Here is a 12,704-nt window from a genome sequence, read left to right as displayed (position 1 = left end):
TCCTGTTCCCCATTCCCAGTTCCAGCTCCTGTTCCCTGCTCCTGTTCCCCGTTCCCAGTTCCAGCTCCTGTTCCCTGCTCCACATCCCTGCTCCTGTTCCCCGTTCCCAGTTCCAGCTCCTGCTCCCTGCTCCAAATCCCTGCTCCTGTTCCCTGCTCCAAATCCCTGCTCCCGCTCCTGCTCCCCAGTCCCAGCCCTGCTCCCAGTCGCCACTCCCAGTGTCCCATCCCTGCTCCTGTTCCCTGCTCCAAATCCCTGCTCCCGCTCCTGCTCCCCACTCCCAATCCTTGCTCACCATCCTACTCCCCACTCCCAGTCCCCACTCCCTGCTCCTGCTCTCTGCTCCAAATCCCTGCTCAGACTCCTGCTCCCAGTTCCTGCTCCCGCTCCCCACTCCCAGTCCTTGCTCCTGTTCCCCACTCCCAATCCCCACTCACGCTTTTGCTCCCCGCTCCCAGTGTCCCATCTTTGCTTCTGCTTCCTGCTGCAAATCCATAATCACACTCCCTGCTCCAAATCCCTGCTTATATTCCTGCTCCCGCTCCCCACTCCCAGTCCCATCCCCGCTCCTGTTCCCCACTCCCAGTCCCATCCCTGCTCCCCAGTCCGTGCTCCTGCTCCCCACTCCCAATCCCCACTCCCTGCTCCTGCTCTCTGCTCCAAATCCCTGCCTAGACTCCTGCTCCCGCTCCCCACTCCTAGTCCTTGCTCACAGTCCTGCTCCCCACTCCCAATCCCACTCCCACATCCCAGTCCCATCCCCACTTCTGCTCCCAGTCCCCTGCTCACACTTTTATTCCCAGTCCCTGCTCCCAGTTCCCGCTCCCATTGATGCTCCAGCTCTCTGCTCCCAGTCCCCTGCTCCTCACTCCCAGTCCCATCCCTGCTCCTGCTCCCCATCTCTGCTCCCCACACCCTTCTCCCAGTCCCTGCTCACACTCCTGCTCCCCAGTCCTGCTCCCAGTTCCATCCTCGGTCCTGCTTCCCACTCCCAGTCCCTGCTCCTGGTCCCCACTCCCACTCCTGGTCCCCGCTCCGAGGTTTTTCCAGCCACAACTCCCCGGATCTGTCTGATCCACAACTCTTTTCCCACCAAACCCGCTATTCCATGGGTTTGGGGGTCTGTGCTAATCGGTCCTGCTGGCAGCCGTGCTACATGGAGAACACTCCATCCTTTGTGGAGAAGAGCCTGGATTTAGGAATGGTTGGGATTCTGCCTTTTTTTTTTTTCTTGGAGTGAAACGCCGCTCTCTAGGAGCATTAATTTCACTCCACACATTCCCTTGAAAACTTGATTTATCTGGCAGGACACGGCAGAAAGCTGGAGGGGCACCCGGCATCGCTTCCCACGGCACACGGTGCTCCGTGTCCTCATCCCCACCATCCCAGCCTTTTCATGTCCTGGTGGATCTGACCATGCTGGGAAGCATGGTCAGATCCACCAGGACATGAAAAGGCTGGGATGGTGGGGATGAGGACACTCATTCCCTGAATCCCTTGGGATGAATCATAGAATCACCAGGTTGGAAAAGACCCACCGGATCATCGAGTCCAACCATTCCCATCAATCACTAACCCATGTCCCTCAGCACCTCGTCCAAGCTGATGCTTCCCAATGCCTGGAGCACCCACAGGGTTCTCAGGGCACTCACCCAGTTCGCAGCCGGGGGGGCTCTGCTCCAGGCTGTATTTCTTGGGCATGGTGCTGTGTGGTTTCGGTGCCGGTTTCGGGGTGCAGGCAGCCCGGCAGCGTCCCCTTTCCTGGATCAGTCTTTGTCCCCACCCTGTCCCGCTGGCTTCAGGTCCCTCTCCCTATATAAGCGCTGTCCCCACCCTGTCCCGGTCCCCTCCCTGCCCTCCGCCCGCAGCATCGCTCCGATGCGGTGCAGAGTTCCCAGCGGGGAGTTTGGGAGGCAACTCAAAGTCTTCCCAAAGCAGCTGCATCCAGCTTTATCGTGGATTAAGTAAGCACGATCCCGCCAGATTACGGCGTGGCTGAGGGCTTTGATGTGAAGCCTCGTCCCCGCGGCGCGGGGCCGCGTTGGCGCGGGGCGAAAGGTGGGTTCTGCACCGCCCCGGCCCATTATCAGCCAAGGAGGCTCAATTCCGAGGCCGCTCGGTCGAGCATCAGAGCTGCTCCGGCGATTGCCGCATGGGATGGCACGGACTCTGCTCCAATCAAGCCTAAACGGGTGCTCGCGGGGCATTTTCCAGCCACCGGTACGTGCGGTGCTGATAAGCTGCCATCCCTCGCCAGTCTGGATCGATACGGGCTGTTATCAGCGCTGCCTGCGGTCCGAACCCGTTGGCAGAGCGATAACCTCGCGGCAGCCAGGTTTTCTTCCTTTCTTCTCCAAGAAAAGAGCCCCGTGCCTTTTTCTGATAAGCAAGAGCTGAACGAGCAACGCTCTGGAGTCACCGGGCAGGAGGGCAGAGGCGCGTGCGTGCGTGCTCGGAGCCACGCACTGCCACATCCCGCGGGTGCCAGAGCGAAGAGGGGGGCACCGGGATCCGGCTGGAGGGGCTCCACGGGGAAAAGCATCTCCAAGGATTCATGGAATAACCAGAAGTCTGGAAAGAGGCGACGCAGCACCTGGTTTTGTGATGCCGGGGCGGAAAGGAGAGGCTGGACCTCACAGGCAAGGGGTAGAGACGGCAGCTGTTTCCCAGAAGCCCTTGGATGCTCTTCCGTACGGCACCGAGAATCCCAAAGGCGAAGATGATCCTTATGAAACCACTCAGGGCGGCTGCAGAACTGGTTCATCCGGAGGGACAGAGGTGTCCTGGGCCGCTCCGGTGTCTGCGCTCGGCTGCAGGCCAGGGAATGCAGGGCAGAGCCGGGGCAAACACCAGGGTGGGGACCGTGGGGCACAGGGGTGACCTTCTCCCACCACATGGCCCCTTGCTGGGGACGCGCAGCCAGGATTTGGCCTCCTTGCTGCATCCAGAGCGAGGCAGCAGCAGCTGAGGGCGAGGGGCAGCCCGAGAAGGGGCTGAACCCCCAGTTCTGGGGCTTGGGAATGGCTTCAACCCCTGACCCTGGGGCTCAAGGAGCTGGGAAGAGGCTGAACCGCCAGTTCTGGGGCTTGGAAATGGCTTCAACCCCTGACCCTGGGGCTTAAAGAGCTGGGAAGAGGCTGAATCCCAGACCCCAGGGCTCAAAGGGGCCAGGAAGGGCTTGGGCCCCTGGTCCTGGGCTCAAGGGGACCAGGAAGGGCTTGGATCCCTGGCCTTGGGCTTTGAGAAGATGGGAAGAGGCTGAACTTCCAGCCCCGGGGCTCAAGGGGCCTCGGAAGGGCTCAGATCCCTGGCCCTGGGGCTCAAAGGGCCAGGAAGGGCCAAAACGCCGTGCCCCAGGGCTTGAGGGGACCTGGAAAGGCTCAAACACCCAGCCCTGGGGGCAAAAGGGCCCTGGAGAGGCCTGAACCCCCAGCCCCAGTGCTTGCAAAAGGACTGTGAGGGGCTCCAGCTCCCATCCCAGTGCACAGGGGGACTGGGAAGGGGGTCGGGACCCCCGGCCACAGGGCTCAAGAAACTGGGAAGGGGCTGAAAATCCCATCCTGGAGCCTGAAAGGATCGAGAAGGTCTTGAACCTGCAGCCTCACGGCATCAAGGGACCAGGATAGAGCTCAACCCTTGGTCCAAGGCTCAAAAGGCCCAGGAGGCACTCGAAGCCCTGTCCAGGCCCAGGCCCAGCCCACGGGTACCGGGGCTCTCAACCCGCTCCCGCCCTGCCTTGTGGTGCCACTTCCAGCTGCCTGGAGGAGAAGGACCTGGGGGTGTTGGTTGAACAGGAGCCAGCAGGGGCCAAGGGGACCAAGAAGGCCAATGGCATCTTGGCTTGGATCAGACACGGCGTGGCCAGCAGGGCCAGGGAAGTTCTTCTCCCTCTGGCCTCGGCCCTGGGGAGACCGCTCCTCGAATCCTGGGGTCAGTTCTGGGCCCTCCCCACAAGAAGGATGTTGAGGCTCTGGAGCAAGTCCAGAGAAGAGCAAGGAAGCTGGTGAGGGGGCTGGAGAAGAAGAGGAGCGGCTGAGAGAGCTGGGGGGGTTTAGGCTGGAGAAGAGGAGGCTGAGGGGAGACCTCATTGCTCTCTGCAACTCCCTGAGAGGAGGTTGTGGAGAGGAGGGAGCTGGGCTCTTCTCCCAAGGGACAGGGGACAGGACGAGAGGGAATGGCCTCAAGCTCCACCAGGAAAGGGTCAGGCTGGACATTAGGAGAAGATTTTTCATGGAAAGGGTGATTGGTCCCTGTCCGAGGCTGCCCAGGGAGGGGGTTGAGTCCCCTTCCCTGGAGGGGTTTAAGGGACGGGTGGACGAGGTGCTGAGGGACATGGGTTAGTGACTGATGGGGATGGTTGGACTCGACGATCCAGTGGGTCCTTCCCAATCTTCTGATTCTATGATTATGACCACGTGACCGACCCGTATCACGTGACACCGACCCGTATCACGTGACGCCGCCGTTACCGCCAATCAGCGCTTTCTCCCCGACCCACGTGACTCCCCGACCCACGTGACTCCCCGACCCACGTGACGTCCCGCCAAGATGGCGCTGTGCCGCGCTGGGGCCTGCGCGCCGCTCTGGCGCCTTGGGCCAGGCCCCGCCGCCCTTCGCTACCCCCGGGGGCCGCTGAGGTACCGGACCTGCCCCCTCTACACCCCAATACCTGCTTACCGGTCCTGCCGCTCTGTCCGCGCCGCCTGGTACCGGTCCTGCCCTTCCCCGGTGCCCCCACGTCTCCTCCGGTACCGGCTCTGCTCTCCCCCGTTTCTGCTCCTCCTGCTCGGTACCGGCCCTGATCTTCCCCGGTTTCCCCGCCTCCCCACGCCATCTAGCACCGGCCCTGCTTTCCCCTAGTGCTCCCCCCCTTTTCCCCCTGTCGCCCCCCTTTTTTCCCCCCGTCGCCTCCCCTTTTTCCCCCGTCGCCTCCCCTTTTTCCCCCGTCGCCTCCCCTTTTTCCCCCGTCGCTCCCCCCTTTTCCCCTCGTCGCTCCCCCCTTTTCCCCTCGTCGCTCCCCCCTTTTCCCCTTGTCGCTCCCCCCTTTTCCCCATGTCGCCCCCCCTTTTCCCCCGTCACCTCCCCCTTTTGCCCTCGTCGCCCCCCCTTTTCCCCACGTCGCTCCCCCTTTTCCCCCGTCCCCCACTTTTCCCCCGTCACCCCCCCTTTTCCCCTCCCCTCATCGCCCCCCCTTTTCCCTCCCCTCGTCGCCCCCCCTTCTTTTCTCCCCTCAACGCCCCCTTTTTCCCTGTCACCCCCCTTTTTCCCCTTCCTGCCCCTCTCCTACCCACCTTACCGCCCCCTGTGCCCCCCAGCCCCGATCCCGACCCCCCCCCGTGCCCCCCAGCCTGGAGCTGGATCCGCCGCAGGCGCTCGGGTGGGATGTGGGGGGTCCCAGCACACAGTCCCCTCCCTGGGGGGGTCGAAATTCCCCCAGCCACCCTTCCAGCCTTTGGAAAACTGAGGGGTGACGGGGCTGGGGGGGCTCTGGGGGTGTCGCTGCAGGTCCCCCGGCTGCCGCCTCTCCGCCAAAGCCGGCTCCAGGTCCATCCTCGCCGCCCTGGCCTCGGGAGCCAAGCGCATCAACAGGAAATACGAGAGGTTCCTGGAAAGGACCTTCCCTCGCTTCTACGTCTTGTACGCCACCTTCACCAGAGGTGGGGCCCGCGGGAGGGGCACCACGTCCCCGCTGCTCCGGGGGCAACGGAGATGGCTGGAAATGCTCCCTATTCCCTTCCTGGGGAGGTGGGGAGGGCATTCCTGCTTCTCCGAGAAGTGCAGAGGTGGCTGCAAATGCTCCCTGTTCCCTTCCTGGGGATGTTCCCGCTGCTTCAGGGGGATCGGAGAGGGCTGGAAATGCTCTCTGTTCCCTTCCTGGGGACAGGGAACTTTCCCACTGCTCCAGGGGGATTGGAAATGGCTGGAAATGCTCCCTATTCCCTTCCTGGGGAGGGGGGGAGGACATTCCTGCTTCTCCGGGAAGTGCAGAGGTGGCTGAAAATGCTCAGGGACATTCCTGCTGCTCCAAGGAGACAGAAGGAGGCTGGAAACGCTCCCTGTTCCCTTCCTGGGGACGGGGGACATTCCCACTGCTCCAGGGGGATTGGAAATGCTCCCTGTTCCCTTCCTGGGGACAGGGAACGTTCCCACTGCTCCAGGGGCATCAGAAATGGCTGGAAATGCTCCCTATTCCCTTTTTTCTGGGGATGAGGGACATTCCTGCTGCTCGAGGTGGATTGGAGATGGCTGGAAACGCTCCCTGTTCCCTTCCTGGGGACGGGGGACATTCCCACTGCTCCAGGAGGATTGGAAATGGCTGGAAATGCTCCCTGTTCCCTTCTTGGGGACAGGGAACGTTCCCACTGCTCCAGGGGCATCAGAAATGGCTGGAAATGCTCCCTATTGCCTTTTTTTTGGGGATGAGGGACATTCCTGCTGCTCGAGGTGGATTGGAGATGGCTGGAAATGCTCCCTGTTCCCTTCCCAGGGATGGGGGATGTTCCTGCTGCTCCAGGGGGATCGGAGCTGGCTGGAAATGCTCCATATTCCCTTCCCAGGGATGCGGGACGTTCCCACTGCTCCAGTGGGGATCAGAGCTGGCTATAAATGCTCATTGTTCCTTTCCTGGGGAGGGAGGGGCATTCCTGCTGCCCCAGGAGGAATAGAGGAAGCTGGAAATGCTCCCTGTTCCCTTCTTGGGGATGGGGAATGCTCCCGCTGCTCCAAGGAGAGCGGAGGTGGTTGGAAACACTCCCTGTTCCCTTCCTGGAGAGTGGAAGATGTTCCTGCTTCTCTGGGAAGAACAGAGGCAGCTGGAAATGTTACCACTTCCCTGGTGAGAATGGAGGAGGTTGGAAATGCTCCCTCTTCCCTTCCTGGGGGGAGACAGGATATTCCCGCTCTCTGGAGGGGTGGAGGTAGCTGGAAATGCTCTCTGTTCCTTTCCTGGGGCTAAAACCTGCTTCACCGGAGGCATTTGCTTGGGAATCGGGCTCTGGAGATGCTCTGTTCCGGCAGGAATCCAAGCGCTCTTCGTGGAAGTAAAGGAAATACAGAAGATCCGATCCCAGATGTCGCGGCAGAGGCTGAGCACGCACCAGCTGCCGTACCGAGAGATGGAGAGGCTGCGGCAGGTACGGGACCTTCCCTCCCTACGTAAGCGGCTCCTGCTCCTGTGCTGGGATCAGAGAGCCCGATTCCTGGGGTGAGGCGCGTTCCCCGCCTCAGGGTGAGGTTTGGAAGCTGCTAATTTGGAGGGAATTCTGCATCTTCGCTGTCTGATTCTCATTCTCTCTCCTCATTTCGGAGGCAGTTCCGCAGGGACGTGATCAAGGCCATTCCCATCGGAATTATCGCCATCCCGCCCTTCGCCAACTTCCTGGTCATCGTCCTCATGTGAGTTTCAGCCTCGCGGTGATGCTGGGGCTGAGCCGCGGCCCCCGTCTTGTGCCTCCTTGACTCCTGATATCTTACATTTCATGGAATTGGGGCTGTTTTAGAGCTCTTGGAATTCTGACTCTCCTGCCCGGAACAACCGACTGCGGCGTGCGGAGCCCGGTGCAGCTGAACTCTGCCCTGTGGATGAGGGGGAATGATTTTTGAGCTGGAGGAGCGGAGATTGAGATGAGATCTTAGCAAGAAATGTTCTCCTGTGAGGGTGGGGAGGCCCTGGCCCAGATTTCCCAGAGAAGCAGTGGCTGCCCCATCCCTGGAGGTGTCCAAGGCCAGGTTGGATGGGGCTTGGAGGCCCTGATTCAGCGGGAGGTGTCCCTGCCTGTGGCAGGGGGTGGGACTGGATGGGCTTTGAGGTCCCTTCCAACCCAACCCATTCCATGATTCCATGAAATCTCCTTCCTTTACGAGCGGATCTGATACTAGAGGAGGGAAAGGCTGTGGATGTTGTCTGCCTGGGGTTTAATAAAGCCTTGGACGCCTTCTGGAAAACCTGGCTGCTCCTGGCTTGGATGGGCTTGCTCTTCCCTGGGTAAAAGCCGGCTGGAGGCCGTGCCCGGAGAGTTTTGGGGCATGGAGTGAAATTGAGTTAGTGGCCGGGTACAAGCCGAGTCCCCAGGGATCCGTGCTGGGCTGGTTCAGGATCTTCATACATGATCTGGATGAGGAAGTGAAGGAGGCAGAGGAGCCCTGGATTCAGTTTGGGACCCTCACTCCAAGGAAGACCTAGAGGGGCTGGAGAGCATCCAGAGAAGGGAACGGAGCTGGGAAAGGGTCAGGAGTCCAGGGGCTCTGGGAGCGGTTGAGGGACCTGGGGGGCCTTTGGTCTGGAGAAGAGGAGGCTGAGAGGAGACCTCCTCACTCTCTGCAGCCCCCAGAAAGGTTGGAGCCAGGCAGGAGTTGGTCTCTTCTCGCAGGTAACGAGATGGGATGTGAGGAAATGGCCTCAAGTTGCACCAGGTAGAGTTTAGTTTGGATAATGGGAAATATTCCTTCAGGGAAAGGGTTGTCCGGCACTGTCAGAGGCTGCCCAGGCAGTGGAGGAGTCCCTGTCCCTGGAGGGGTTTAAAGCTGGGTGGATTAGATGCTTGGGGACAGGGTTTGGTGGTGGAGCTGGCAGCGTGACGTTTATGATTGAGCTTGATCTTAAAGATCTTTTCAACCCTCAATGATTCCATGACTCCTGAGCTCACCCCTCCAGAGGAGTGAAGATCCACGTCTCCTCGAACAGCTTGGGCCTCTTTCCAGCTGCACGAAATCCGACTGCCCTGTCTCAAGCATGTGATTTTGCTCCCTGAATCCCTGTCTCCCCTTCTCCCAAGGTATTTCTACCCACGCCAGCTCCTCATCCGCTACTTCTGGACCCAAAGCCAGCAGGTTGAGTTCCTGGAGGCCTACGATGCCATCCGGAGAGAGTTGTATCCGCATGTGGTGGAGAGTTTAGCCCTGGCCGCGCGTTCCCTGCCTGAACCTCAGCTCCGGAGCCGCCTGCAGGAGCTCTGCGCCGAGGTGTGTCAGCACCGCAGCCGGTAATTCCCATCCCACCTATGCTGCCACCCTTCCCGAGGGACTCTGAGGGGCCCGGGAGGTGTCATCAGCGCACGCTGTGGCTCTTCCAGGTGCAGCGAGGTTCCCAGCCTCGCGTGGCCGAGCTCTACGCCGTGAGAAGTTTGTTTTCGGGATCACCGTTGGCTCTGAACAAGCTCCAAGTGTCTCACGTGGTGAGTGCGGCTTTTCTCCTGCCGGCAGCTCCGAAGGTGGCACATGCGGGAGAGTCCGTCCGCTCAGTTGTGCCCCAAACTGTGGGCTGTGCCCTAAACCCAGTCCAGTTGTGAGTGAAAACTGAGATGTGAGTGAGCATTTTGTGCTCGCCGCCCAGAAAGCCGACCCTCTCCGGGGCAGCAGAGGGGATTCTGCCCCTCAGATCCGCTCTGCTGGCAAACTCTGGAGCCCTGTGTCCAGCTCCAGGGCTCTTGGCTCAGGAAAGATATGGATCTGTTGGAGTGGGGCCAGAGGAGGCCATGGAGATGATCTGAGGGCTGGAGAACCTCCTGTACGAGGACAGGCTGAGAGAGTTGGGTTCAGCCTGGAGAAGAGAAGGCTCTGGGGAGACCTTAGAGCAGCTTCCAGTCTGGAAAGGGGCTCCAAGAAAGCTGGGGAGGGGCTTTTGGTCAGGGAGGGCAGGGACAGGATGAGGGGAACAGTTTTGAGCTGAAAGAGTGGAGATTGAGATGAGATCTTAGGGAGAAATGGTTTCCTGTGAGGGTGGGGAGGCCCTGGCCCAGGTTGCCCAGAGCAGGGGTGGCTGCCCCATCCCTGGAGGGGTTCAAGGCCAGGTTGGATGGGGCTTGGAGCCCCTGATCCGGTGGGAGGTGTCCCTGCCCATGGCAGGGGGTGGACTGGCTGGGCGTTGAGGTCCCTTCCAACCCAAACTCTTCTGGGATTCCATGTAAACGGCCCTGGAATGAGCTCGTTTGTCCATCCTTGCTCTGGGACCGGAGCCGTCCCGCACCCCTCGGCTCTCCGCGGCCACCCACATCCAGCCCAGGGCAGAGCACGTTTCTCGGAACACTTGCTCCCTGCCCACTCCCTGGGCCGAGCCAGGCATTCCGAGACCAGGGTTTTGGTGTGGGCAGGACAATTAACCCAATAATTAAAGGAGAACAGGAATGCCCAGCACGTTGGGGGCGGCGCTGCTGGTTTACGTTGCGCCTGAGGAGCCGGTGACCCTTTCTCTTCCTTCCCAGAAAGCTCTGAGCCAGGTCCTGTTCCTGACCACCCACTTGCCGGTGTTCTTCCTGCGGCGTCGCCTGCGGAGCCACGTCCTGGAGATCCGGCACCTGGACCGCGCCTTGCTGCGCCTGGGCCTGGGCCAGCTCTCCGAGGAGGAGCTGCGAGCGGTGAGGGCTCCTCCACCAGCCCCTGCTTTCCCCTCAATGCCCTATTGGCACGCTCCCACCCCAAGGGGAGCTAGATTGTACCTGCTCTCCTCTGGAAAGGCATTTTTGAAGCCCGTTTTCCATGCTGGGACACCACAGGGAGCGTTTTCTCTTGCTTTTCACGCGGAGGGAGCATCACAGCGCGATCCCTGGTGTTTCCTGCGAGCTGGAGTGCCCTTCCCTGAACGTGTCCCTGTTTTTCTCTCTTCCCGTGTCTACAGGCTTGTTACCTCCGTGGCCTGAACTCCACACACCTGGAGATGTCGGAGTGCAGAGCGTGGCTGGAGCAGTGGCTGGGGCTTTCCTGCAAGCTGCAAGGTGAGAGCGGGTGAAGGGCACGTCCTGGGGAACGTGGGAACCTTCCGAGTCGCTCTGGGAGCATCTCGATTTCCTCTGGGCATCGGGAAAATGTGGGCTCAGTGGTGCTGTTGTCTTGCTCTGAGCCCCTGGAGCCTCATTCCTGAGGGCAGGAGACAGCGGAGCGCGGTGCTGGCTGTGTGGGACACCCATGGGGTAGGGATGTCCCTGTCCCTTGGAGACCTTGGGGCTGCAGATTCCAGCCCCACAGCGGCACCAGGGGAAGAAAAAGGGGAGCAAAACAGGGCAACAAGAGCAGAGGGAAAATGGCACCTTGGCTTGGATCAGACACGGCGTGACCAGCAGGGCCAGGGAGGTTCTTCTCCCTCTGGACTCGGCCCTGGGGAGACCGCTCCTCGAATCCTGGGGTCAGTTCTGGGCCCTCCCCACAAGAAGGATGTTGAGGCTCTGGAGCGAGTCCAGAGAAGAGCAACGAAGCTGGGGAGGGGGCTGGAGAAGAAGAGGAGCGGCTGAGAGAGCTGGAGGTGTTTAGGCTGGAGAAGAGGAGGCTGAGGGGAGACCTCATTGCTCTCTGCAACTCCCTGAGAGGAGGTTGTGGAGAGGAGGGAGCTGGGCTCTTCTCCCAAGGGACAGGGGACAGGACGAGAGGGAATGGCCTCAAGCTCCACCAGGAAAGGGTCAGGCTGGACATTAGGAGAAGATTTTTCACAGAAAGGGTGATTGGTCCCTGGCAGAGGCTGCCCAGGGAGGGGGTTGAGTCCCCTTCCCTGGAGGGGTTTAAGGGCCGGGTGGACGAGGTGCTAAGGGCCGTGGGTTAGTGCTTGATGGGAATGGTTGGACTCGATGATCTGATGCGTCTTTTCCTACCTGGTGATTCTATGAAAAGCCCCAGACAGTGGGGGGAGCCCTGCAGCCTCTGGTGCTGTGCCGGCAGTTCAGGGTTGAGCACAGTTGGAGAGGCTGGGTGGCAGCAACCCCACTCTGACCGCCCCAGTCTTGTTTTTCCAGCTTCCGACGCTTCCCTCCTGGCGAACAGCATGGTCCTGCTGTCCCTCAACTACGTCCGGGCTAAGGTGTGAGGGCTGAGCTGCCGGCTGCGCACCCTCACCCTGGCACCGCGCAGCCGCTTGGCGATTCCCAGCCTGGTGCGGCCCCATCCCTGCCTTTTGGTGACGTGAAACCACAGCCCGGAGTTGGCGAGAGGGGCTTTGACGCTGCTGTGGGGCGAAGACACGATTCCCTCCCTCCTGCGCCGGAGGTTTGTGCCGGTGCTGGCTCTTCTCTTCCCGTTGGGGCTGGCGCTGCCGCGGGGCTGAGCCCCGGGGGTGTCACGGCTCTGGAACTGCGTTACTCGGATAGGGAGCGGGCGAGCAAACATCACTCCTGCCAGTGGGCGCTTTCCTCTGCGTCCCGTACCTCTCTTCAGCTTGAGTTTTCCCGTTCCCTGCAGGTTTTTTAGTTTTTCTTCTCCTTGGAGAAGCTTTGTATACAAAAAAAATTTCCCTAGGGGTTGAAGACGCCCCCAAATCCCCCTGCGAGTGTCCTGGGAGCCTCAGGGGCGTCCTGGAATTTCATTTACGCCGCCGCTTGCCCGGGGAGCCCTCGCTGGCTGCCGGAGGGGCTGGAAACGCCGCTGCCGCGGCCACTGGTGTGGTTGGAAAGGCAGCGGATGAGCCGCAGCGTGGGCTGCGTCCATCGGGTTCTGCTGGATTGGAGCTTGGAGGCTGCAGCGGCTCCCGGCCTCCCTTCGAGTGAATTTACCCCCTCTTGATGTATTTTATTAAAGACAAAACCACGCGAGGGGCTCGGGTGTCTCCCTGCAGGGCCCTCCCTGCTTCCTGCGCCATGAAATCCTCCTTGCCTCCCTGCCACCTGGGAAAATCTCTCTTTTGAAGCATTTTTAGGGATCAAAGGAGGGGTAGAACTCCCCGGTCTGTGCGCCAGGCCAGCTCTGAGCTAAAAAAACCCTCCCCTCCAGCTCTGAATTCCCGGGAG

The 12,704-nt window shown here is 60.8% G+C and overlaps 1 protein-coding gene across 1 annotated transcript; it reads left to right on the top strand.

Moving 5' to 3' along the window:
• Positions 1–4,500: 4,500 nt before the first annotated feature.
• Positions 4,501–12,506, top strand: LETMD1 (LETM1 domain containing 1). The gene is made up of 10 exons (XM_069878982.1): positions 4,501–4,505; positions 4,539–4,637; positions 5,506–5,657; positions 7,018–7,133; positions 7,313–7,395; positions 8,775–8,961; positions 9,072–9,173; positions 10,200–10,352; positions 10,613–10,709; positions 11,718–12,506. Exons 2-10 carry the CDS (start codon positions 4,549–4,551, stop codon positions 11,786–11,788), a joined length of 1,050 nt encoding a protein of 349 aa, XP_069735083.1. The 5' UTR covers positions 4,501–4,505; positions 4,539–4,548; the 3' UTR covers positions 11,789–12,506.
• The last annotated feature ends 198 nt before the right edge of the window (positions 12,507–12,704 follow it).

The sequence above is a fragment of the Phaenicophaeus curvirostris genome, chromosome 30 (genome assembly GCF_032191515.1).
Source record: "Phaenicophaeus curvirostris isolate KB17595 chromosome 30, BPBGC_Pcur_1.0, whole genome shotgun sequence".
Lineage (NCBI taxonomy): Eukaryota > Metazoa > Chordata > Aves > Cuculiformes > Cuculidae > Phaenicophaeus > Phaenicophaeus curvirostris.
The sequence above is the reverse complement of the archived record's forward strand: the minus strand, read 5'-3'. Positions and strand labels throughout refer to the sequence as shown.

Coding starts and splice junctions, on each gene's coding strand:
- LETMD1 (XM_069878982.1), top strand. CDS start 4,549: ATGGCGCTGTGCCGCGCTGGGGCCTGCGCGCCGCTCTGGCGCCTTGGG. Junction 4,638..5,505: donor TACCCCCGGGGGCCGCTGAG/GTACCGGACCTG, acceptor GTGTCGCTGCAG/GTCCCCCGGCTGCCGCCTCT. Junction 5,658..7,017: donor GTACGCCACCTTCACCAGAG/GTGGGGCCCGCG, acceptor CTGTTCCGGCAG/GAATCCAAGCGCTCTTCGTG.